The following is a 27,681-nucleotide window of genomic DNA, read 5'->3' on the forward strand; positions in this document are numbered from 1 at the left end:
TAACAGGATTACTTTTGGGGGGAAGTAATCAGTAATTAGTTACTGATTACTTTTTTCAAGTAACTTGACCAACACTGGTGGAGAGTAGTGGTCTGGAGGTGAAGCGTTTTGGACAGGATTATGAGTTTGAAGCTGGAAATTGAAGCGGTGATGTAGAATGCTGAGGAGAGAGGAATTCAGTGCAAAACCATTGGAGACATTGGTGATTGGTGCAGATGCTTTAATGGGTGTGTAGTTGAAGGAAACAGAGGTAATGAGGAGGAGTTGGCTACGTATGGTGTTAAGGAGAGAAACGAGAGAAGTTCAGGAGTAAATTGGATAAAGTGCATCGTGTAGCACTGACACTGTGTTCTCGTGTGACTCCTAAGCTTTCCTGCCGGCCCTTTTGTTAGCACCTCCTGCTAAGCTAGCACCACTCTTCATTAACCCTGCTGTGATAGCATGGTTAGCAGAGGCTATAGCCTGTAGGGTAGATGGTAAGTTTAGCAGGTCTCCTGTCTGGCTTTCAATTGCCAACCTTTGCCTCTTTGAAGCTACTTTTACCTTAAGTGACATGACAGATTGTACCAGAGATCAGACAATCTCCCATTTCGCTCAGCTGTGAGATAACTCATAGAGGCTGTACATGTATAGTTGCATCGGTATATGTCCACCTCCCCCATTATAATCAGGATTAAAATCTTGGCAGCCTTTCATTTATTTTGTCCTTTTTGTTGTCTATTTCTGTGGGTAATCTGTTGCCCTTGGAAATAATCTGCCCCACAGTCACAGATAAAACGAGAAAAAAAATCACACAGGAGGGAGAGAAACGAGGCTGAAACTGAATATGAAAACAGCTGGAGTAGGCAACCGTGCGGCGACCTTGGAAAGTGGGTCTGTGTAAAGCATTACAAAAGCCCTGGGAGACACTCAACCAATACATAAAGGACACTGTCTGCTCATCTTCTCTCCTCCTTTTCCTTTTCCTTCCTCTCTATCCCTTTCTCCAGACTACTCTCTTTTATGTCCCTCCCGAGGTTATTCTCTTCTACACGTCTGCTGTCTGTTTCTTCATTCACTCTTTTGTTACTTTTTTTTCACCATTCCATTTCAGATGACCCAACCTAGTTTTTCACTGAAACCCAATGTTGATGCTAAAGGCTGAAAAAACCATTAAATCGTGGTGAGCAGGTGAAAATTCTGTAGATTAAAATTTATTTTAACTCTTTTGTGTAACCGACGTAATCTACCATATCAAAAAAAGGGACAACATTTGGATTGTTTTTGTTTTGTTTGTTTCTTTTTAAGTTTCAAGTATTAAAACATTCTCAGTGTAAGATTGGATGCTGCAAGAAGTCTATCTCTTAAATTTGGCAAAATGTGCACCAGGAGCAAAACTGGCTTTCATCGTGGACAGGCTAGACACAGGGCTAACAAAGACAACCATCAACGCTTACATTCACACCTATGGCTAATTTAAAATTACCAGTTAACCTAAATGTCTTTGGATTATGGGAGGAAGATGAAATACCCAGAGAGAATCCACACGGGCACAGGGACAGTGGTGAATTCAAACCAAGGGCTTCCTGTCAGGTGACAAGAATAACCACCACTGTGAATTATTAATAAAATTATATTTAATAATACTTGAAGGGAGACTACTTGTAAACAATTACTTAACTATATGAAAGTTGCAGAATTATGAAGTAAATTAAAAACAAATAAATAAATAAAAATCAAAGTCTCCATGTCTTTCTTACCGTACCAACTTTATTTATAGAGCCCTTTAACATAAAACCAGGGTTCACAAAGTGCTGTACATATACAAATAGCATAAACGCAATAAAATAAAATAAGATAAAATAAAACAAAAATAAATAACTCAATGAATAAAATAAAAAATAAAATAAAACATGTTTTATTTTATTATTATTATTACTGTGATGGCCAAACCCGTGGCCACACTCTAAAGTCGGTAACTTTTGTATTTTCACTCTTCATTTGAACATAGTAATACACTTTAGTTTCCAATAACTTTATTGATTGGTTTGGATACATTTGTTCTATTTGTAAGCACGCACATTTAGTTTACTTATGTATTCATACCACTTCATTACTTTGATTTTTGACTAACCTTTGTCTTTTTATTTCTTACCTGCCATCATCCCTGGGAGTTGCTGGACAAAAGATGGTATCCAGGGTTTGAAACCATTAAATACAAAGGAGGATAATTGGACCACACCACCACTTCCTGCTGAAGGGGGGGAATGTGTGTTTTCTTTGCTTTAAAAACAAAGTATTTGTATTTAACTAAATATTTAGGGTTTAATGGGTTTTTTTGATTTTCTTCTTTAGTGTTTAGTTTATTAACAAACTAGATTGTACTGCATCGTTTGTGATTTATGATTGTGTTTTGTTTGTTACCCCTCATGTGTCACAATGGTCTGATCAGCCATTATATATACACCCTTGTATGTCATTTCATGTTTAGGTCAATTATGTATGTTTGGGCAGTCATTTGGTTTGTTAAGGTTGCAGTCTGTGCCTGAGTTCAGTTTTGTTTCTTTGACCTTTTATGAGCTCAACATTTATTAGTCTTGTAAATATAATTTTTGGGGGTTAAATAAATGGAAACTATATTTTTCTAATAATTCCTGGGACGACTCCTGTTTTTCAACTCGGTCCATCACAATTACAAAGGCTTCAGTGAATAAATATGTTTATGAAAACTTTTCGAAGAGCCTAGCGTGCAGGGGCAGACCCTTCCATATCTCCACATTTCTTCTCTCATGCTGTCAGGTATGGCAGTGAGTTAGTAATTTTGTCAGCGGCACTTTAGGGTCACATTCACACTCACCGTGTTAACCATGCACATTCAAAAATGATGCTTACCCAGAGTGTTTAAGTGTGACACTAGGGCCTCAGCATTAGGTGGGAGATAAAGCTAACCTTTTCGCCATCTGCCTCTGTTTTCTGGACTTATCTCTTTCTCCTGTCAGTTTTTCCCTCTCCTGCATCCATCCTCCGATTCCTGCTGGAATGTTTGCTGTTGTTTTTCTGGTCACCATCACAAGAGTAACGATGTTGAATTAAAGTGGCCAAAACTGATTTGAAGTCTCCGAACAAGCAAGTCTGGAGGTGGAACAGCTAAAAAGTGGCCAGTAGTGATCCAGCTGATACAAGGTGAAAAGCTTAAAAAAGCTTACTAATTATTATGATTAGTGACGTCATCTGTTTCGAAATGCCAAAATTAAGCATCATAATTCATTGCACAATTTTCAAAATAGTTGTGAATTCATGTGCTGGACAACAATGCGTGCCTTTTCTTACTGCTCTTGGGGACACAGTCTTCCTCCTGCTCTGCCATGCTTTAGTCACAGAAAATTATCCATTAACAGTTCTGATTTCTGCCCGCTCTTTTTTCTCTGGGCACTTTGTGAAAACAGCTCAGCAGCAGTCGGCCAACTTTGAAGTCGACAGCATTCCTTTCTCAGGCGAGCGCTCAGACTCTAGCAGCCTCCTCAAGAGACACTCTCACCCCCTTAGACAAACTTTAATTAACTTGTGTGTGCAAGTCTGAATCTCCCAGCTTAACCTTTGACACGCTGCTTACCTGCACACTGCCTCTACAAGTGCTCCCCACTTACAAACAAAGACCGCATAAAGACAAGATTAGCTGCTTTGCCGTTGTCTTCTCTGCTCATCTCATTGGAAACATTGTCAGGGCTCTGAGCCCAAAAGGCCATTCAGTTAACCAGAATCCAGCACTTGAGCCTCCAGACTGGAGTCCAAGGGCCAGCTGGTAGTCCACTCGTAGTTAGCAGTGGCTCAGAGATTTTTGGACCTAACCTTGTAAAACCTCTCATGGTGAATAGAAGTGGAATTATCTTGGGTAAATCCCTGGGCTGGAGCTGAGAATTGTGCTTCTGTGTGTGTGTGTGAGCTCTGTCTGGCTCCACCATGACTGCCTGAAAGAGGTTTGGACACTTGGATAATTGCTTGGACCTGACGCTGACCATACACACTTCTCCCCCTCACAAAACCATATCCGTTATATCAGACTTGTGTGAGGTTTTTTTTTTTCTTTGCATGTGTGCATCTGCCTATGTGTGAATATATGTGTGTGTGTGTGTGTGTGTGTGTGTGTTAGCATGTGTGTTTGTGGTCAGAGAAAACTATAGAGAAGACTCATAAACCCTAGAAAGAAAGTCTCTTTGTGAGCTGTGTGCGTGTGTTTCCAAACTACTCCTGACCTCACTTAGGATCCGCTCAGCTGACCACAGTTTTGAGCGTGTGTGTGTGTGTGTGTGTGTGTGTGTGTGTGTGTGTGTGTGAGTGAGAGCATGGGGAAGTGGCTTTAGGGGAGGCAGCTTTACAACTGACATTGACAAGTCGTTTGGCACTCCAAACCTTCTAGTCCCACCACTGTCCTTGAAACTAGATCAACACGACAGGATATGTCTGCCTCTGTGTGTGTGTGTCGGATTTTTTCATGTCTCCTGGATCGTTTCCCATTTTTAAACCGCTATTTCACTCTTCATTCTGCTCCACACTCCTTTTTTCTATCGTTGTCCAACCACTTACTTGTGCACTGTACCCAACGCAGTAGCGTTTTCAGAGACGCTGTGCGTGTGTGCGAGAGAGAGAGACGCCGGCCTCATAAAACAAGGCCGGTCTTTTCCAAGCACTTACAGATAATCCCCACAATTAGCCACAAAGGCTGCAAAGCACTTTGATCAGCACAGGGCAATGTGGAACTCCTCACAGATATGCTCTTCTTCCATCGCTATCTATCTCTCCTCCCAGTTGCACTTTAGCAAACTGATATTAGGCACTGCATCTGTTAAGAGGAGGAGGCTCAAACGTCGGAGGCTTCTCTCTTCTTTCTGCTCCTCTTTCTCTGTTTTTTGTATCAGGATGAAACATGGCCCTTTTAATGTCTGGCAGCTTGGGGTTTGTGATTACAGCATGTAAGGCAGCTTGTTTATGGGTTGAGTTACTGTTGAGAGGCAAAGCCAGGCCACACAGATATTCGGCCTTGTTGAGAGGAGTAGAAGGCGAAGAGATGAAAGGAAAAGGGGGCTCGGGAAGAGAGAAAAAGAGGACAGCGATGCGATTGGGATGATAGCAAGCAGAGTGTCTTAGGAAGGCTGTAAAAGAGGGATGTTTTTAACAGCAGGGCTGCTCCATTAAAGTCAAGTTTATCGCTTAAAATTAAGTTAATATAAAAGTAATTTGCGTTTAATGTAGTAGTGAATGGAGCCTTGAATCCCTGGTGGTTCTGATTTTGTTTACATTATATGATAAGGTCATTTGGTTGGTAGAAGGACTGTTCCCTTTAAAAGGACGACTTTGTTTGAGGTAATACGCTTTTTTCCCTGAGTTATCAAGAGTCGTATAGGAGCACATACTGTGCGCTCTCTGGGTTTTTTAAATGTGTTTAGTGCTGTGTTATGGTCTGTATGGAGAGAGAGGCCTGTATTTGTTGCTACACTGATTACTCATCAAACATCTGCTCAGATGTGTGTTCTCGGTCCTGCAAAGTAGGGCTGGGCCATATCATGCCGTTCACAGTGATACCTGTATAATGTTGGGCGATGATAAGAAAATTAAATATGGCGATAGAATATGGGTGAAACGCGCATGCGCAGTGCCTTTGTTTTCATACGCACACGTCGGAAAAAGCATGGCGGCGATGGAGAATGAGAAGGGCGAAAGCGGCTCGGTGAATGAAACGGATGAACCAGAATGAAACGGATGAACGGAGGGTACTCCGGAACAAACCAGAACTGGTTTGTAAAAATGCTGCAACTTCACTGGTGTGGAGCTGGTTTAGCTTTCGTCCGTCAGATACACAACAAAGCACTATTTTTGGTAGTGCATGCTAGCGGGCCGTCGTTATTACTGTTATTATCGAACCGATTTTCTGTGCTACACGGCGCTCAAAAATCTGTCAAAAAATGTGTTCGTGCGACTTTGCTAAGCTACGAAGCTGCACCGCTTGATGGATTGTCGGAGCATTACGGCTATCGTAGGCGGAGCCTCGCGGAGTGATATGTACTGTGCTTCAACATAATATTACTTCATTGTGTGTGTATGATCTCTTTTTATGTTTTGTGCATATTATACATGGTTATGCTGAGGATATGTCGGCCAGTTTCCACTGGAAATGCTTTTTGGTTAAACTGTCAGCGAGGAATTTGCATTTGCACTGTTACATTTTTATATAACTTTAATGCACGTAAAAAGCAGCTGCTTGTTTAAGTGAAAACACATTGATGTTTTTTTTGCACTAATAAAGTTGTGGAGTTGTAAAGTATTTTTTCTCGCCTCACTTATATCGTCAGTTATATCGTTATCGCAGATTTTCAAATATATATCGTGATAAATATTTTGGCCATATTGCCCTGCTCTACTGCAAAGGCCTGTAAAGGTGTTCTGTGGCATCTGACATGAAGATGATGGCAGCAGATGCAGTTGTTGTTGTTGCTGCTGTCGATCAGGCTTCTTTCTGCATATTCACTAAGAACCTGCTCATAGCTGGCAGGTCATCAACATTCCTGGGATCATACCAACAATCTCACCAGTCAATGAACTTTAGTGACATTTTATAGGCTCTTGCCACCTTACAGTTTCCCACACGTACATTGTATTGATTGATGTGTCCTGATGGGGCCTGTTTTTCAAACCCGAACTGGATAAGCAGAAGCTTTCGCTTCTTGTTTTCCCGTGAGTTATTGGTTATGTTGCTGGTACACAGAATGTCCAATTAACACTTCCAAAGACACACAGGAACACACAAGCATGCTCGCACACACCCCACCCCAGAATACACACTTAGATACACTTGTTCACTGGAATGCGCAAACTTCACATCCCACTCAGACGCACACACATTTTCAGGAAAGCAGATTAACTCATACACACATGCAGCCAGCCTTACCAGGGAATATGATGACTCAGTGATGACCCCGCAACATATCTCTCCTCTTTCACACTCCTCTTGTCTGTTTCTCAGCCCTCTTCCCTGGCCGTTCACATAACCCTCCCGGACTCTAGAGGGGGAAGGAAAGGGGGATGAAAGAGGAGGAGGGGAAGTAGATGGGTGGGGAGGGATGAGAAATTAGAAGGAGGGGGTATGATAGGGCAAACAGTGTGTATGCGTGAGTGTGCAGAAATAGCTCAGGGTAAACACAAGCTAGTATGGGAACTTAATCATCTTAGCACTGTGCCACTGTAGAAAGCCCAAAGACCTCTCAGCTGCACATCCCATGCTGCTCTGTGTTTGGTCCAAAACATCTTACCAAGCTGGCATCACCAGTGGTTTAGGTTCTGCCTTTCTAAATGAATGTGTCATTATTAAAAGGTTTTTGGGGACAACACCAGCTAGAGTTAATTTAAGGTTTAACCAACTCTGTTTATACATTTGGAACATACAACTCTAAAACGGGTGTTGTAATCTGTCCACTTGTATGCGAGGGTTGGCTCTGGTCCGAGTGATGTACATTTAATAATGACAGTGAGAGTTTCTGTGCAAGAATCTGTCCTCAAGAGATGACGTTACAATGCAGGAACTATGCCTATTAAATACAGGTCGACTAAGTGCTCTGTAGGTGATCTACATGCAATGCTCCAATTCATAAACAAAGATGTAGCCATTTAATTTCAATAATTGCAATCATTTGTAACTGGGACGTGAGTAAAGTAAAACTGCAAACCCATTAACTCACTTTGGTTTCCCAGTATGAGATTGGGATTATCCCCTTCTTCAATCATTTAAGTTCTTCTCTGATTTACTAGTTTTACTGAGGACTGTGAAAACGTTGTGAGGCTTCTCTATAGTTTTCTGTAACTATAAATGGCTTGAATCTGAAAAACCTGTGCGCACCGAGCTTCGATCCACCTGCACTGATTACATAATGATTCTGATGTTGCCTCCTCATATTCCAAATAAGTGAATGCTGCAGGCAGCAACATCACAGTCACAACATAAGACGTGCTGTGTTGCAATCTCTAGTAAACCCAGTGTAATTCCTTTAAACACCCCTCTCCCAACAATTTGCATTCTAAGTAAGAATTCTCCAAAAAATGGACCGTTGGTAAATCTGGCCTTTTGTACCATAGTGTTAATCTAATTAAACAGCAACTCTATAAGGATGCTGGAGAATGAAGGTTGTACTATTTACCAGAATATCCCATACTTTCAGTTTCAATTTGGTCAACTTGGCAAATTCTGATGGCATCACAGGAAAACATGCTGTGACTCATGTATGGATGCATTACATTCAAATGCAGTGGGTATTATGAAGCCTCATTTTCCAGGTGCCAGGTTAATGTTATAAAGGGTCATAATTTAGCGACATCACAATCTTTTAGGTGCTTTAACTAACCAGACAACAAACTTAATAAGATGTAAGAAACCAAACACCCAAACGGAATGGGACATGAGACGGCAGTGAACTGGTGGACAAACTTGTGATTTATTGTGCCAGACTTTGTTTTGCTCTCCAACTGGGCTGTTTGGACTGGTGGCTAGTTACAGCTGCGCTACATCAGGCAGCAGCACCAGTGAACATTTCGTGCGTTCAAGTGTTATACCAGCAGTTTCTGATTATAAAAAAACAATATCACAATGCACAATTCAAAGCGCACGAGATAAGCTGTGGATATTGAATGTGTTATGTTTCTAAATATACAGTTGTGCCATATATACAACTGCAATTTGATACAACTGCATACCCATCTTATAGCAGCACGCAGCAGACTAGGACAGACACGCACAGACTGTGATATGAACACGCAGAATATTCACCATGTCAATCTTTGTTGTTTTTAGCTCATTCGGCTACACAGACCTTAGTCAACAAGTTTATTAACACGAAGAACCAAACAGACCAGCTCCTCCTTTTATTCAGCGCAGTATGAAGACCCACACTGTTGACTTCGGATCATAATTCATAAAAAAGCATTACCCTGAGGTTTGCTTTGACAAACTTCAAAGTGTGTGTGTATCCATGTCTGTGCTAATTTGTGTCATCTAATAGAACACTGTCCCTCATGCTTCACTATGCAGTGTTGCTAATTCCAGTAAGACAGACCATAATTAGGCTAATGCTTTAGATGATGTGACTACTGTACATCAGACGACTAAGAGGGTGACAGACAGTGACGGGAGACATGGATAGAGTACCACAGCCCTGGGAAAGGACAGATAAGGGAAGCAAGTGGCCGAACTCTGGGTCATTTGGCAAGGAAAGAGAGTCAGAGCTAGCTGGGCATAGCCTTGGGAAAAAGTGAGAATCCCCCGGAGGAAGGCAGCGTTGACCCAGCAGGGAGAGACTTATGGAGCCTGAGCAGGAGAGTTGCGAGTGCTGCTGGGAACTGAGTCCCCAATGTCCTGCCAGGATACTGCCTTCTCCCCCGACCCCTCTGGACACACACACACATATGCACTGTAGCCCTCATCCTGCTTCAGGTCACGGGTTTCTGGGCAGCTTCCCACCGATTAGGTTCCCTTCCTCTCCTCCCTCCATCAGAGAGCCAATAGAAGTGACAGACTGGGACAGATGGATGTTAAAATTAGTTGTGGCTGAACTCTGGCTGTCACTCTCCATCCCACATCTCTTCTTGAGAAATACTGGTGCACTGTCGGCAAGGCCATAATCACAGTCCACGGTGTGTGGCAACAACAATTCTGGAAACCTTTTTCTTTTTCATAGTTTGCTTCCTTTTGCTGGTGAATAGATCCAAAATGAAAAGCACAAACAACATATTATTCTGCCCTGGGCCTCCAGCGTCAGTGTTTCTAGTTACAGGTTGTAGAGGTCCACATCCATATGTTGCAATATCTGCGTCACGTTTTGTATCCATATCGGTCTATTCTGATTCTTCTTTGATCAGATCAAAGCCAATTGTACATACTGTCTGCATGAATATTTTTGTAAATGGTCAGCGTAGTATGGTGCACAGCTTCACAGTGGCCCTTTTGATGTTTATACTGGCACTACTTTTCCTACCATTCACCTAAAGAGTGTTGAACTCCTCCTCTTTCATTATTTTAGGAGAAATGCTGTGTTTCTCCAACAAATAGAGCAGAGGTTCATGCTCCTTTTCACATCTGGGATCACAACAGTCTCAGACATCTAATCTTATCTAGAGTGTTTGCACTTGTGAATGGTACGGTCCATATTATCTGTGTGTTTACTGTCCTTGAGTCTGAACTGTGGGTGAACCTTGTCAAATCTGCTTTTATGATGTGGACCATTTTCATTAAAATGGCTCTCCCCCACCTTCACTCGTAATTAAAAGGCAGTGGGAGACTGGTGGTACCACCTCATATACCAGACCAGACAGTACCTGGCCTGGGGGTTACCACAATGTTTACGCTCCTACGCAGTTACCACACAGGCAGGCATTTAAAGTATATGACTTTTTGTAAGGCTGATGCGGATATTTGGGGTTTTTTCATTGGTATAAGATGGTAATATATTTGTAATTTAACAAATGTATTCATTTTTAGAACGTAATAGATTTGTGGTCACTGTTATATCAGAGGATTTCCTCTTAAAAAGAGCCACTTAAAACAGTTAGTCTGCAAGTTTCCTTAAAAAAAAGTATGATGTGCTGTGGCTCCAGTGGTAGCGCAGGTTGCCTACACCTCATAGCCTCGGTGGTTCGAGCCCTGGCTTCCTCTACATGTGCTGAGGTGCTTCAGTGTGTGTGTTACATAGAGAGAAACTGTTTCAAGTCAGTGTGCAGTGACAGCCTGTGCGCCTTCTTTCAGTGACACTGATAAAAAATTAGTCTGTGCAGTTATAGAGCTAACTGTGGTTAGCCAGGTATGACTTAACTGAACGGGTAGTTTTAAGGTGTTCTCCAGTACTAGGCCCTGAAGGAAGAGACACACCAAAGAAGCGATGAGTTCATCTGTAGTGCCAAAATGCTTGCACCAAGGTCCCGTTCATCTGAAATGAAAAATCCGATGAGAAAAAAGAACATTTTAGTTACCTGAGAGGAAAATAAAAAATACAAAAAGAGATAAGAAACTGAAATTATTTTGTGCACTTACAAAACTTACAAAACAACAAAAACGAATAAAGTAAAAAGATGTAAGAAATGCCCTTTGTTATATCAGTACAGTGAGCTTCGTCAGCACAACCTGTCCTGATTTATTGAGACCTTAAAAATTTGACTCAGCTTCCTCCAAAATGTGTACATGTTGTAATAATCTTCCACTAACAAGCACCTTCCATAATATGATAATGATATTATATAATTTATTATGATGTAAAGACTAAAACAATTAAACGAATGAAAACAAACTGAAACTAGCAGAAACACGTGGGAAACTAAATAGAATTAAACTGAACTGAAACTGAAACCTGTGGTTTGCACATTGTTACATATTTACAACAGAATCTTATATGCAAGGATGACATAAGAAAAGAAACTCTGACAAATGCCTTTCGTGTAACAACAGTTTTTTGATGCTCTGCTATGCTGTCGTACTACAGTCCAAACTAGTACGACAGTGCCTTGAACAGTCAGGAGAACATACCAGAAGAAATGATGTCTTCTGCGGTCTTTGTTGACTGGATTTCTCAGTCACACACATGGAGTTATTTTACTGCTGGAGATGTGAAAAATGGAACACCAAAAAAGGAACAACAATAGCCTGAAGTGTTCTCTTCCCCTCTCATCTTTCCACCCTGATTAAATGTTGTCACAGAAGGAGAAAAGCACATTTTCAGCGCTCACGGTTAAACTTAATGTGCCTGTTTAGCCAAGAGAAAACAGCATGTTTCTAAATGGCCAAATTAGCAGGAAGCCATTGATCATCGTTCTTTAAAATGTGTTTCTATTTCCTAAACTCAGTTGTGAGTAAGACACAATTCAGCGCATTCCAGTAGGTCATACAGGAGTCTTTGTAAGTAGTTTCTCGCTGGAAAAGTGGCAGAGCTTTGCGTGGGTAAGCTATTCATTCTGCTGACAGGTTCCACATGTAAAAATCTTCCCCATCCTTAATGATCATGTGAGTTTGTCGTCCTTGTAAAAACACTGCCAGAAACGTCAGGCTTTGGTGTCAGGACCGTAGCGCTGTAGACTGAGGGCTATGATTGAAAGCAGTAAGTTCACACCCTTGCTTTCTGGGCTGTCAAAAGCCATTATGTGCTGAAGAGTATGGAACAGCTGCAGGAGATAATTGAGACTGTACGACTTTATGGCAATCACAATTAGAATGTCTGAAAGTGTTAAAGTATTTAAGCACAGGTTTGGTTTGCTGCGCGCAGGAAAGAAATCCGGCATGTGTCTGAAATGGGTGCTGTGACTAATACTTCAGGACCAATATGTAAACAAACTAAATGCATGTGTACTTAGTTACAAATGTAGCATAGGCACACATGCTTACTATCTGATCTTACTCAGAGCTTGTGTCACACAAGATTAACTGGATTCCAGGGGAACATTGTTTGCACAGACTGATAAGGAACAAGCTCGCTGTGCTTCATCAGACCATCTGATCACTGAAAGAGGATGTAAAAATGACATCGGGTCAGACTTTGGCTTTCATCAAAACCTTAGCCACTATAACAACAATGTTAGTTTGAACTAAGGGGGTTTAAATGCAACTGTACGTGAATGTGCGCTGATTTCACTGCAGATCAAAGAAACACAGTTTGCGAAATAACAGGGACGTGGCCTTTTCTGTTTGGGTGTCGGATTGAGTCAAAAGACCCCCTGAAAGGTCCATTACATGCTCATGGCGTGCACACAGGTAAAGGGTCTTGCCTTTAGTTGGTGGGGCTTCCTGTCTCTGAGTGTGTGTATTTAGGCAGTTCTGAGTAGATAATGGCCCTGGGAGGCTGAACTGTGGTGGTGTAATGGAGACAGATAACCAGCTTCACTGTAAACACCTGTCCTTGCAGTGTGATTCATGTTATACACACGTGTGGACGCACACACACACACACACACACGCATAAAGGTGTTGGAGTCTGCTTGTTGTGTCTTTCCATTATCTCTTAATGTGTGACTTTTGGTTGTTTCAGAACCAAGTGTACATTCACAGGCATTGTGAATGTTAGTAGCACAGGCGGCTGACTGCCTAGATACAAAACCAAATACCTAGAGTGGGTACTTGACAATAATGTATCGTAAAAGGATCCTCCTTAAGGGCCTAAACACACATGTTTACATGCATTTTTCTCTTTGACCTAATAGGATGTTAGAGCAACCAATCTCCTTTTTTTCAAATATAGTGTGTTCATTGGATTGTCTGTAGGCAGGCCATGGATATATGGGTGTACTGTGGATTTTTGAAAGCATACATGTATTTTGTAATATTTTTACATCATTATTATTTTTGATCAAACCTTAGGTGTATTTCAATACTATTATTACTCACTTATCATTTTAAACACTTTCTGTTGTGTTTATTCTAAAGTAATGTATCATTTTGTATAAAATCCCGTCTTTAATGGACCACGTATCTCTAAAAAACTACATTTAATCATCTTAGAAACACCGGCCTACAACTTTAAAATGCATCACAGCTGAAGTCAAAGCCTTGAGCACTGGGCGATGTGGCTATCTGCCAAAATATTAATGGAAAATAAAGTGTTATATCAGCAAAACAGTGGATTAAACTTTGTACATTCATTCAAAGTAGTGATTTCTCACATATGCTAATCTGAGCCTGCAATGGTTCATTAAACCAGACGTGGCAGGTGTTCCCGTCTCCATCGTCAAAGCTTTAACGTACGAAACAAGTAATTCAAGTTTCTTACGTTGGCCGAGGTGGTTACTAAGCGAAAGCTCATTTGCTGCGATGATAAATGAGCGATCATCTACTTGCTGATGCTAGCTGTGTTTCCACACAGAGTGCAGATGGTAGCTGAAGTCAGAGCAGTGAAAGCAGACCCAGTGGCAGCCTGCCTAACACGCTAGTTTCCCATCAGTCTGCTGTCAAAGACGAGTCTTTTGCGCATGTGCAAAACGCCAAAAAAAAAAAACCTGCTGGCCTCTCGGCTTGACAAGATTACAGTAAATGAGCGCTGCTTGCCTTGCTTGCTGTGACAGGATGCCAGTGATTGTAATGAAATTGTTTTCCTTGCAAGGTTTTTTTTGGTTCTGTTGTTTTGATGATATAAAAAAAACCCTAATTTTCCATAAATTGTTTCTTACATTGTTTTAAAATAATTTCTCGATGTAGAACTTTTCTATTCTGACATCATGCAGACATTTAGATGCCTTTCATTTCTGTGTCTGGTATTCATTTGGTTAAGCAATGGGCACATGTGGTTTGGTTGCATGCACTACTGTGCAACTGAGACACTCATGCCTGGTTCTATGCACATGACTTTCCGTGTGTGTGTGTGTGTGTGTGTGTGTGTGTGTGTGTGTGTGTGTGTGTGTGTGTGTGTGTGTGTGTGTGTGTGTGTGTGTGTGTGTGTGGACGCCAGGCTGTCTCCAATGGAGGAGGCCCAGTGTGTCAGTGCGGAGGTGGAAGGGGAGAGCTGGGCTAGTCTCTATAAATCAGGCCAGATTACAGAGGCAGAGAGGCCTGCAACTCCCCTCCACTACCCAGCCTTCTCTGCTTTATGTCAGCCGACACACACACCACTACTGTATGGTTTAATAGACGCTGTTCTAGCACCAGATACCTTGGTAGACAGACGTCGTCTTAGGCCTCGCACTATGCTTTTCTATTGTAGATGACTGTGTTGTTAACACTCTCTGTAGGGTTGTGCTTGATATGGTGTTCCCATGCAGCACAGCTATATTTAAGTTTGAGATAAGAGGCAGTGGTAATTGTTAAGCGTCACAAAATAGTAAGCACCTTTTTTAAGATGTTTATACTGTAGAGATTTTAATAGTCAGAGAAGGAGAAACTTGGCAGAGAAAGTGCACTGACAGTAGCCCACAGAGCCGGCTGAATGCAGCCACAGGACATGTTATGTTTTGATTAGGACTGAAGCCACATTCGCAGACATTCACGACTCGGCGTGATTGGCTATGATGTATTTGTATGTCTTTATTCCTGCTGTGATTAAAGGAAACGTTGCTGACACTGACTTTGGAAAACATGCCGATCACCGAGGCAAGTTAAAGGACTGAATCGTGGAAACAAAAGAAACACATACTTGCAAATTACTGCATGTAGCGAGCAACAAGTAACTGTGATATATTCTTCATGTAAGCCAGAAGTAACCAGTTTTTCTTAGACACACGTTTATTGCCTGGTGTAAGTCACAATCATACAGAAGAGCTAAAATCTAACATTGTTGCTACAACTTGATTGCAGCATAGAGTTTGGATGTGGCAAGTGAGGATCACTACACAGAAAAATAATTACTTTTGCTGTTAGTGAGCATTATGACAACCACCTACTGGTATAAAAAAAGAAACTAGAATTGGTGTTAGATGACAGACTTGAAGTCTTATCTGGTTCTTGTTGTTTTAGGACTGGTTTTTCTCTTTTTCTTCATTGCTGTTTGGTTAGCTTCGAGGGAGATAACCAGTTTTCTCAGTCTTTCAAAAACAAATCCACGTCCACAGTGTTATCCATGTCATCCAGTGTTATCTCGCAGACCACTGCACATTAAAAATAAAGCTGATAGGGTACGTTGCGTCTTACTTTTTTTTCTGTTATGTTTTGTTTTTATTCTTGTGTGTTCTTGTTCTGTTGCTATCCCAATTTTTTATACAGGACCTTTAAGGGTTTTATAGATTATTATTGCCAAACCTCGGCTCCTCCTAAGAAACTGAAGCTGTATGGGCTCACTACTTTTTTCCCCAGTCCCAGAGCCTCAATGAAAGCCCTGATGGAGCTTTTTACAAGCAGCTCATGCTACCTCCTGACACAAGGAGTATGTAGTTTATTCATCATGGACATCTTTATTCTGCTATAATAATTTGTCTTGCAGCCACTTAGCGGTCACGGCTGTATTTGAAGTTTTTCTAAATCAAGTCTGTCTCGGGATCTTGGCTTTTGATCTTCGGGCAGGGCTTTTAATGTGTCCATTCTTCATCTCTGACACCAAGAGTGATTATTTGTTATGTTTTCAGTAGCCCTATCGTTCGGGCAGCTCGGTTCGCCCGTCTATATAATCCCCTCCAAAACCTTCCGATGTAAAATAATGGTTTTCGTGTTTTTCTTTCCTATTTTTGGGCAAGGAAAGCTTGCAATATGATGTTATGGCCGTCCAGCACTTTCTCTCTGTTCTCTCTCACCATAGTTTGGAATTTAATTGTGTTTTGACAACTCTTTTCCATAGCTGGCCCAATTATAGCCTACAGTTGGGCTGGTAATGATAGTTGTTAATGGGGTGAAAAATGGACGTGCATCTCTGACAGAAACCATAAGCAGATCCTTTGAAAGGAGCCAAGGAAAGCACAAGCAGGAATGACCCAGCAGTGCTCCCGTCCTCGTAAGGCCTTTATATAGCATGGGAGGCTCCTAGCATCTCCTACAAGGCTTTTACTGGCCTCTTATGTGTGTAAGGCAGCTATATGGTCAGTATTAAAACATCAGAGCAGTCAGTAGCAACGTCAGGGCTACTGTACGAGGCCATGGGAATGGCTGACCCATCGCACACACAGACACACTTTTCGAAATGTCGTCAAATTTCTCACGCTTTTTTCTCTTCCTTTCCGCTTGCCACTCCTCCTCCTCCTCCTCCTCCACAGCCTCCTTTTTTTCCCTCATTTCTCTTTTCGCAGGGAAAGTATTGATCGGCCTCTTCCCAAAGTTATTTTTAATCAAAGATAAACAAGGAATCCACATTTCCTTGGGAGACGAGGGGTTGCTTGAAGTGTCCTGCTCTTTCTTACAGTTTTCTTTATGCTCGAGGGAGGTGCCGAACGGGAGAGATGGAGCAAGAAAGTCGAGCGCGCTCGTCACATGAGCGGGGGCGGGTCCGACGGGTGTTTAGAGAATAGCACAAGTGCCACCAAAGAGTGGGAGACGTGGGAAGTCCGGCTTTAGTCTCAGTTAGTTGTAGCACATCCTATTATTATCCCCTGGACTGTGTGACAAAGCTGACCAGAAGAGACCCCAAACACACACACACACACTTAGCTAGACTTCTCCCCTCTCACACAAACACAGGCCAGGCCATTCCCAAGTCTTATTTCTTCTGGACTTATGGGAACACTTAAATTTAGCCCTGGCAGGGAGTGCAGGCATAATAATCAAAGCCCTTGTCACCAGGCTCTCAGTGCTAGGTGGTCTCGCTGCTCCTGAGGGAAGTTCTCACCCAGTGGAAAGCATACTTCCTCCTCGGCACACTGGCACACTTGGGTCCTCTAATTATTGGGGGGGGGGGGGGGGGGGGGGGTGTATGCTAATTATGCTGACTTCAGATATTACTATTTTATTTAGCTCAATAATAGTTTCTAAACAAATGCAATGGCCCTTGTTTACTAATGTGTGCATGTAAGTCTTCTTACCCTGCGTAAAAACAAGAAAATCTGAATGCCACACCACCACTTTTCTATATAAGGAAATACTTTTACCTCCCGGTGGGAGTGGAAATGAATTTGCAAGAAACTAATAAAAGTCAGACTAAAGAAACCGAGACAACTGTGTCCAAAGAAGAAGCCAGAAAAGCCACAGCTTGTTTTTTAAAGAAGACAAAAAGTAGCAAGAATCAAGGTGAAATAGCAGAGATTCTGAATATTGTTTCCCTTGAGACAATCAGTGTGGTGCAATTTTAAAAAAAATGTCGATATGAAAAAAGACCGACTATGACAAGCAGCGTGTGATCTGTCAGTCTGAGACAAGAAACTCACTGCAGTGAGGAGAAAAGTCCAGATACTCCAACATCTGTGAATTAGACATTAGAGGGTACGTGATGACATCCAGTAATAACGTGTCATTTTGAATCAAATCTAATTTAACATGAGGTGAGATAACGAATACTAGGAAATGTGTAAAGATTCCTCTGAGTTTTTGTGTCAGATTGAAGTTATAAATTCACAAAAATAAAGATAATTTTTTTAGCAAATACTAGGGGTGGGGGGAAAAATCGATACTGTGCAGTGTCGTGATATTTTGTTTGCTAATAATGTATCGATGCAGGGACAGCAGAAATCGATATTTTGTTACAAAAAAGGTTTTTGTGCTCTGACTTCAGAGCATGTTGATCCTTTTTCTGAGCAACAATCCTGACATTCCTTCACTGTCCAAATGTGTTTAACTTGTTTTTGGCAGCAATAAACATGACAGTTTACTTATTTTAATTTAAGACATGTTTTATTTTAATTAAGTTTAAAACTTTTTTATTTAATGTAAAATTATATTTTGTTTTAATTTACTTTCAAATTCTTCAGTTGCTGAATGGGCTGCACAGTTTTCATAAATTGCATAGTTCAGAATAGCTGTAATTGTACCAGATGGTTGCATTCAGTTAAGTTGGACTAGACTGTAATACAAACCGTTCAGTTTGTCAACAATAAAACTGAAATGAGAGAAAGACTGAGTGTGAGACTTTGATATTAGATAAAATGAATATTGATAAAGTTTACCTTTATGTACAGAATCTGAATATCGCAAAATATTTTAAAAAATTGCAATAATATCGTATCGTGCGTTAAGTATTGTGATAATATCGTATCGTGGGATGTATGGTGATTCCCACCTCTAGCAAATACCCTCAGAATCTGTTATTATTTATCTCTTTACTCTGGGAAGGAGAATTATTTAGGAACATTGAATATGGCTGCTATAGACTGGTTATCACTTCCTTAAATTATCGGGTCATTCTAAAACAATCACATTTTAGATTCAGAGTGTTTCTGACTCGCTTCAAATTTCTTTCTGGTTTCTGGATACTTTCATACACTGTAACCATTGGCCATATTATTTAAGCAACATCTCTGTTGTAACATGATTTTGTTACTTTGTTTTTGGTAATCTGTGCTTCTGTCCATCATCCTAACTTAGCCACAGGGAGCTGGAGCCTAGCCCAGCTGACATTAGGCAAGAGGTATCCCAGACAAGTTGCCAGTCCATTACAGAGGGGTCATATTTATTAATGGGTAAATTCAATGAGTAACAGCTGACTTCAAGTCACAACTACCAACAAAAAACTCCAACAACTCGTAAAGTTGCCACGAGCGATGACAACGACTTGTAAAATCAGTCGACTACTATTAAAGGCTGGGGATACTTTACCCTCGTGTTTGGGTGTGTCTCTGTGTGTACTCGCAATCGAGTGTTAATGTTATTCATCGTGTAACAACCCCCAGGAGGTCAAAGGTGATGAGGTGCTAAGAAGTTCTTTGACACTTGACACAAACACACACACTGGCTGCTGTGGCTCCCCGCAGAGCAGGACTGTCACCACCTGGAGTGAAGAACTAATTAGCCTGTGATCTGTGACATAACCCGTGCTCGTGTACAGATGAATGCATGTCTGCATTATTTTGCCTCCTAACTGTTCTCTTTTCTCTTTTCCATGTGGTCCTGCTGATGACGTGGGATGGATTCTAACAGGTCAGTGTTCTTTCATTTTATGAGATTACCAAATGAAATTGACGGCGAGGTCTCTGTGAAATCCCTTTGAAACGGAGAGGTCGTGAGGCTGCCCTTTAATTGTGCTTTTAATGGTGACCCCTTGGTGCCCCAGTGTAAATAAAAGTGTCAGACAATAAAGCCATCACGCCAATGCCACTATTATCAAATAATGCTTAAAGCCTTTATGTTTATGTTTTAGACGACCTCTTGCTGCGTTATTACCTGACACTTCACGTTTCAGAAAGAAATTTCCTGTATTAACTTCTCAGAGTTGCAAAGAACACACAGACCAGGGTCCACATTTCTTTATCTCTGCATTGCTGAGGCAGTGAGCAAGAAGACAATAAGTATTATGTTGTTTCTTAGCTTCATTTTGTACATATATATTATATTATGCTCAGTTTCTTAATATTTTACTATGAAATCAATAAAATGCTGTTCAGTTATTCACCTTAACGTAAGCAGAGTTTCAATCACTGGAGCGCTGGGAACGCCCGCCTTCCCCGTGTCCTCAATGATGGCTACACCCCTGCTGTTAGTAATATTTACTAAAGTGTATAAAAACAATAGACAGTTTCTACTGGCAGCTTTGGTCAAACTGAGTGTGCAAAGCACAGATGTAAGTCGGCAGGTACAGTATTTAAATCCCTGTGCTGGTGATGTCATTCGTGCACATTCCCACAACATGAGCAGCGTTGCGTGTTCTTCTAGGCACATATAGCTTTATTGCTCCATTCGTCACTGCCAGTATTTCGGGGGGGTTTTCACACTCCCAAGGTGAATAGGAATGAGTGATGGCCAATAGGCTCAGCTTTCTTCAATCTTCCTCTTCTCCCTCTATTCCGTGAGAAACTCAGGGAGGATGAGGGAAGTGGGGCTCCTCATCAATCCATCCACAGAGAGAGAGAGTGACGGGGTTCTGAGGAAGAGAAGGTGTGGGAGGCTCGGTTTAGCCAAGGGGAGTCCCAGCAGCGATCCACGCACACGCGCACACACGTACACGTACGCAGAGGAAGAATAACACCCATATATCTGGCGCGTCAACAACCGGCCTCTGTTTGCACAGCGCTGACACCGGCACAGCCAAACTGCTACTGGAGTTTCTCATCACACGTTCGGTGCTGTTTGTGTGTGTAGGTGCACAACCGGGCGCTTTGATTCTGTGTGTGTTGGCACGCATTTCCATCTGTATTTGGTTTTCACGAGCACAAGTGTTGGCTGCCCCCAGGTGTGTGTGCGTGAGAGCGTGCGCGCGTGCCAGATGGCAAAGTGGATCTGTCCACATCGGTCCACACTGGAATATTGTCATAGCCACAGTAGGGAGTTCTTTTGTGCATATGGTTGTTTGGAGTTATTTTATTTAATGCTGTTTGAAATATTTTTTTGTCTCTTTCTGTCAAATATACGCAACTAATACATATTTGCAAACCTTGACACCAACACCGTCTTCACTACCACTTTAACTGGGAATCGCACTAACTCGTGCTGTGTTGCCCACAGTACCAGACTGTGCAGTCCTAGATAAACTGCGGTCCAGTTTAAAAACGTGTCCGTCAATCAGTCTCTGGTTTTTTATCCACTTCTGTCTAAGCAGAGTGTTTTTTCGCCACGTTGGCTAACTTTTGTTTAGTTTGCTGGATTGACTTAAAGTGCAACCATCAGGAGTCTTAAATTCACGACTCTGGTGAGTGAAATCCTTCTAGTGAAAATATCTGAATCTGTCACTGATGCTTTTGTCCCGCCCCCTTTGACAGCTTTGCTTCAATGCAAACATTGTGCCACAAGCTGTGTCCGTCTTCTCATTTAGTTTTGTTTTTGCCGAGACCGTCTCCTTTTTTCGGTATGATGAACGATCAGCAGCTAATCTTCTGTTGGTCTCTCTTTCTCTAACTGGACTGCTGCCCACCTCTCCTCTGTGCGGATTTAGCAAACTACAGATCTCCCGATTGGAGGCGAGATTGCCTTTTTGACAGATGAGGTGGAAACGTCTGCTTTTTTTTCTGAGAAGTATTAAGTCTGGTATGTTTTGTGCACTTTGCATGCAAAGAATTTGGCTCTAGTTTGTGGATAACATCCAGAGCTACTGAGCCTTTTCTTCTTCGAAATTCTGTGAAGTGCAATGAATACTTCAGTTGAAGATCTTGCACAGTCATCCCCTTCGAGGCTGCGAGAAGGAACTCTGTAACTTATTGCCCTTAAAAAAAGAAATCACTTAGCTCTCTGTTTGATCTCCTTTGTGAAATATGCCGCCAGACAGCGTTTCACATAATCCCGCGCCGTTCGTAGCCGATGACGGGCCTTATGACTGCAGTAAATTACAAAATGGCCGACCTAAGCAGAGGAGCTAGAAAAGTAGAAGAAGAGGGAGGGAAAGGATGGCAAAAACACACTTTGGTAAACTAGCGTCTCCCCCACCTCTGCTCCAGCTCCCTGGGATCAAACAAGAGGGAGGATTTGGACGAGTAAATCATTTCCTTCAAGTGGTGAACTCTCAGGGCCAGCAGAATGAGTCAGACGTGTGTGTTCATATCAAGTGGAGGCATCGCAGTAACACTTTGCCAGAAAGCCTTTCTGCTTTTCTCTCACACTCTTCCTCAAATGATGGAAAATGTTGGACTTTGAAGTTCCGATAAGGAAAATTCATCACATTCTCTCTGGCTGCCTTTGCTGGTGAAACCATTACGTCTACCGATGTTTATTGGGCGGTGCCCCGAGTCACCGAGTAGAAAAACATCCTTTCATCTTACCAAAGAAAAATTATTAGCCAAGCGTTTCAAAACCCTTTGGCACAATGCTCCGCATTCATTTATTATTAACCTTCGAGGCTAAAAAGGAAGGGTTACGCTAATTTAGTTTGTATTTTTAAGGGGATTTTTCTGCACGTGAGCAAAAATGTGAGGTCGTAATTAATTAAGGTAACAGAGAGGTTTAGAAAACAGCTGCATCCTCACCTGTAGCAGGAACATTGTATCCAAGTCTGATTGTTGATTCGTGGCCTCACTCTGACATTTGGCAGAGATTCCCCTCCCTGTCTGCGAATCACTGCGGCTAATATTACAGTCACTCTGAAGATTGAACTTGTGACATTTATAGCCGTGCTGTGATATTATTGTACCAGTGTGTTCAGAGCAACCCCTCCTTTGGAAACAGCCCCTGTTTTTGCTTTTACAGCTTCACCTAGCACTTCTGCCCATCTTATAAAACTCCCTGCGTTTGCGTGTGAGCGTGTCAGATGTGGGAATGTTTTATCTTTCCTCAGTTATCCTTTTTCACTTAATGACTATTCCTCTGGACGCCACAGCCAGACGTTGTGTTAAAAGTTTCCTCCTCTGAGGTGTAATGCAATCTCGCCACGGTCAAAGAGCCTGACAGGGCTGGAGACACTGGTGTGTGTGCGTGTGTCAGTAAGACTGGGGCCTGTCACTATGTGCTCGACAAAGCAGTAGCAGTGTGTCCACGGCGCAGTACTTTGACTCCATGCGTTTGTGTTGCTTTGTTTAATCTTGCTTACCTGCAAGTGTGTGTGTGTGCGCGCGTGTGTGTGTTTCTGGTTTGAGGTTATTGTGAGCGCCGGGTGAAAAGAAGCAGAGCCTGGATCTGCTTTCTATCACACCGATCTGCTGAGGGCCAGAAAAGACCCGACTTCTCACACACAAACAGGCGCACACACCTATTCATGCACGGTTGATTAAACCAGCCAATAGTCAAACAGAACAAGAAGGCACGACTAAAACTCGCTGGGCTGCACATGCAGGGCACAAACACTCCAGCAGCACCTGGTGTAAAAATAGATTTCACGCAGTGTTGTTTTGTAATCTGCAATAATCCCAAAACAATCCATACTAAGAAATATCTGCAAGTCTCACACAGCGTTGTACATCAAATCCATACAATTAGTCTATTCATCCGTTTTAGTCGTGAATTTTGAATTATGTTTTCATTTTATAAACTTTTAGTATAATATCTAAAATCTAAATCTTTAATTAATTAACTTAAATTATGTTAATGAATTGAACTTGTCTGAAAGATGTGGCAAAATGACAGGAAGTAAATGTTACTTTCCCTCGCTGTGTTTCCATAAAAGTTAAGCACATCTTCAGAAATGACATTAAAACTTGTGTGACAGGCATCACAGGGTGCTTTCTTTACTTGCTCGTTTGCAGCTTGAGGGCATTGATTGCATCATATGTAATGGATCAGAAATCATAAAAATGCTTGTTTTCATATCTCAAAGTGAGGGTGGTTTTCAGATAAATAGCAGAAGGAATGTGCTGAATTTTGGCATTACGTGCTCATAATCTTGTCATAAAATTGATGAAACTGAAAGCGTATGACTTCTGTCATTCACTTAATGGGCTCTACACATCACTGCCATGCCACACAGACACAAAGCCTGTAATAAACATGTCATGGGAGGCTACTCAGCTAACCACCAACAGTATGTGAAGGAGCGAGTTAGAAAACTTCTAAATCTAAAAACTAGGATCATGTAATAAACATGTCCCTGTGACTGTGGTTACCATACAACACGTAATCAAGTCTAAATAATAGAGCAGTCCATGCAGGGCACATTTAGAACTCATATAATGTACAATAGAAAAATTCATGTCTGACTTTAAAATACAGCCTAGTGATGTCACAGCTGGTAAAATTCTTGCATTAATTATGATTTGAAAGTTTTGGCTGTAAAAATGTTGTTTTCTCTTCTCTCTTTAATGCAACTGCATCTCAAAAAGTTTTATTACTTAAAATGTATATTTCAGCCCTTGTGTTTTTAACAGGGTAGATCAACAGTAATGAAATATGATTTGTGTTTGTTTGTCTGTGTGTTTCTGCACTTGTGGCATAGAGTGGTCATGCTTCTCCCTGCTTCATCGTTGCAGCAAAGATTTGTAGAGATGCTGCAAATCCCCCAGCTGACCACTCCTGACTGGTCTAACTGGACTTGTTAAGCTTACAGTATAATATGCCTTGTGGTTACTGTTGCGGTGATTTGATGTGAATAAACCTGAAAGGTTTGTCAGCCAGAAGACGCAGATTTTTGTCACATTTGTGTCTATTTTTTGTTTTTTGTTTATTTGTAAGCAAACACTTCTATGGCTCGCTAAAGCTGACTTTGCTCTTTGGTCTGTGCTGGCTCTCACGTTCACATGCGCTTCACCCTCTTGCTTCTTGACTCTCTGCGAGCTGTAAGCCTCCAAACTAACCAAAACAATGCAGACAACAAGTACCAAACAAGTGTGTTGATCTTGAAGTATTTCAGTTTTTCAACGTAAAATTCCTGGAAAACTGTCGTGCTATCATCTAGTGAGTATTAAGGACTTTCTTAACAAACAGCAACAGATGAAGATGTGCTGAGCAGCTGTGGAAATAGAGCCATCACACGAGTCGTAGGCAGGGCGCTGAGAGCTCAGTGCTATCTTCTCTCATCAGAATTGGCTATGAAAGGGTCAGCATGTGTGCTCTCCTGCCAATATTTCACTATATGTGTTCACGCTGTTTTGCAGATACAGGGGTAAAATTGTCAGACCCTTTCACCCTCATGTGTTATAAGTCCCATTAATAGCACACTGATCCGCATAAGCTGTGTTGACCCCATAATGTTCTCCCTAGTGGGTGCTCGCAGTGGTGGCATTGAGGTCACTCGTGTATCGTTTACATGTTTGTTGTAATTTAACGCTCCTTTAAGCTTGTTTTCACCGTGTTGTTGTGTTTCGGACACGAGGTATATATCCTCACATCTGTTTGGAGTGACAACCCTCCTAATTTGACTCCCGCCCTCATTCTCACCCCTGTTTACCCCCAGCATGCCCTGCTACCCAGCTGACCTTATCAGCACGTTGGGGCAGGAGTGCAGGGTCCCACAGGAGGACGGGGCTCCGCTCATCCACCCGGCTTAGGAGGGCAGGGATTGGGTTTAGGCGACAGGTGCCAGAGGGACCAGCCAGTCCCTTTGCAACAACACACACATACACTCACACACATGGAAATATATACACACTGAATCTGGCCGTGCCTTAATCCCCAGCCAGCTGTTGCAGTTGCTAGCCCAATCAGTCTAAAGTGTCGAGCACTGGGGAAGCTTGTGTGCGTTTGTTTGTCAGGGTGGAGGGAAATGTGTGCGGGGAGGGTCAGGTAGCTGTCATACATGCCAGTCATCCTAGCAGTCCAGTGCATTTGGAATTGGACCCCTCTCCACCCGATGACGGCCCGGGCGCCCAGTCTGATAGATTCATAACACATGTTCCTGGCACCGTCTCACACACTCACAAATAATACACCCTCATTCATTATCCTCCCTCTGGCTTAGATATGCCCAATCCTATCACAGACCACGCCAAAGGCCAGTAGAGGTGAGACAGGGCAGACACCCCTCTCTCCTCACAACACCCTCCTCTCCTTTGAGCTGGCCCATCCTTGTGTGACCCTATAGACACGGGCTAATCCATCAGGAGCACGGGGCGGGGGTGTTTGGGTAAGGGTTATGGATTGTGCTGCGTCTGCTGTCAGAGGGTATCGCTGCCAGTTCGTGGCTCATGTCATCACTGGGGTTTCTCAACATCTAGCAGATTATAGCAGGATGGCACCGATTGTCAAACAGAGTCCACTGTAAAAAATCATAAAGGCCCAGGCATTGGTGAGACACGCGAGCTAATACTGGTATTTACTGAAAATTTCAATCGGATAAAATCACTCGCAGTCGGCTGCTTTGGACCAGAGTTCGCCTTTCTCTTACAGTTCTGACCTTCAGTACAAAACATGAGTTTTTTGGTCATAGAGCCGCATCACTCCTGACGTTTATTATTTATGTTTAACATTTATTTAACCCACAGGTTAAACTCTAGTGATTAATAACGTCTTTTGCACGAGTATCCTGGGCCCAGATACGCAGCACCGTTGTTGCTCAGGTGCCTTTAGGAAAAAAGATGATTTGCAGAACAGAAATAATATTAGGAATGGTTAGTTAATGTTAATGTGGTAATGTAAGCTAGCCGAGTGTGAAGCAGCGGGAATGAGGATCAGGTTCATTCTTTGGCCCAGGACGACTCTGACATGCAGACTGGAGGAGTCGAGGGTTGAATCGTCCGGTTAGTAGTCAACCAGACTCAGCTCGTTACCCACAGCCGGCAAATAAATGGATGGACGAGTTTATTTCTTTCTCTTTAATACTGCTTGACAAAAATAGAAAATATTGTACTGTACTTTAGTACTTGTTTATTAACGTGTACATGGCATTCAACATCACAGTGCAGGATCAAACCGTTAGAAACTTCAGCAACACAGATGGAGACAATCATCAACATTGCAGCAGCACCGAACACGGAGATGAGAAACACAAAATCAAGGATGTAGCAGATTACCATAAGCAGCTGATAACCCACCTAAACTAATTTCATCAGCTGGGCTCTCGGGGAGGCTTCAAGGGTAATCTGAATGCTGATCGAAAGCCTTTTTTTTTCCCATGACAGGAATACGGCTTCTTGCTTATATGGGCACACCGTGGCTGTTAATAGTCCTGTTTCTGTAAAGCAAATGCAAGTCTTATGATGACTCATGCTGTGTTTTAATTTCACTACATACGTGATCACAAGATGAAAATCTGCAGCACTTGAAGCAATTTCCGCTGAGCTAATTTGTTGTTGTTGTCTTATAAAGCGAGCTGTACATAGGGAGCTTTAAGACGCTGACCTTCCTCCGCTGAGTGTTTAAAAAAGTGCAGGTAAAATGAGAAAGTGTTTGTTTTGCTTCCCAGGAAAGGGCAGCTTCCAGTTAGACATCCTCTTTCACATGGGTGTCGCTGAAAAGCAAATGCAAGTCTTATGAGGATGATTCACATAATACGATGATTTCTTAATGTCATTAGTCTATTATGTGATCACAAGATGAAACTCTGAGCTACATCACCAGTTCATATGGACCATTTCCACACATCATGTTGTGTATGAATATGATATCAGTTAAAAGCCACATCAATAAGATGTGTTAATACGATCCACTCTGCAGTCACAGTCTATGCATTATCCAGACCATCCTTTCTCTGTCAATAACGCAGCTAGTGATGCTCCCCTGATAGTGATTGCTATAAAAGAGCAGAGTGAGCTCGTATTGATATTGGAAAAAAGGAAAAAAAAATATATGAGGTGAAGTTGTTCAAATTTCACATTGACTTTATTTCTGGGTGT

The 27,681-nt window shown here is 42.0% G+C and overlaps 1 protein-coding gene across 2 annotated transcripts in view; it reads left to right on the forward strand.

The window, feature by feature from the left end:
• Window positions 1–27,681, forward strand: part of bcas3 (BCAS3 microtubule associated cell migration factor) — a 318,948-nt gene that overhangs the window by 223,332 nt on the left and 67,935 nt on the right. The window contains exon 23 of one of the 2 annotated variants that reach the window (XM_080889012.1): window positions 19,478–19,770. The exons of the other annotated variant lie outside the window; for it this stretch is intronic. Within the exon in view, the coding sequence (XP_080745138.1) occupies window positions 19,478–19,500 (23 nt within the window). The 3' untranslated portion in view covers window positions 19,501–19,770. Of the gene's footprint in view, window positions 1–19,477; window positions 19,771–27,681 lie in introns of those variants that run through there. 2 annotated transcript variants of the gene reach the window in all.

The sequence above is a fragment of the Rhamphochromis sp. 'chilingali' genome (genome assembly GCF_963969265.1).
Source record: "Rhamphochromis sp. 'chilingali' genome assembly, chromosome: 8".
Lineage (NCBI taxonomy): Eukaryota > Metazoa > Chordata > Actinopteri > Cichliformes > Cichlidae > Rhamphochromis > Rhamphochromis sp. 'chilingali'.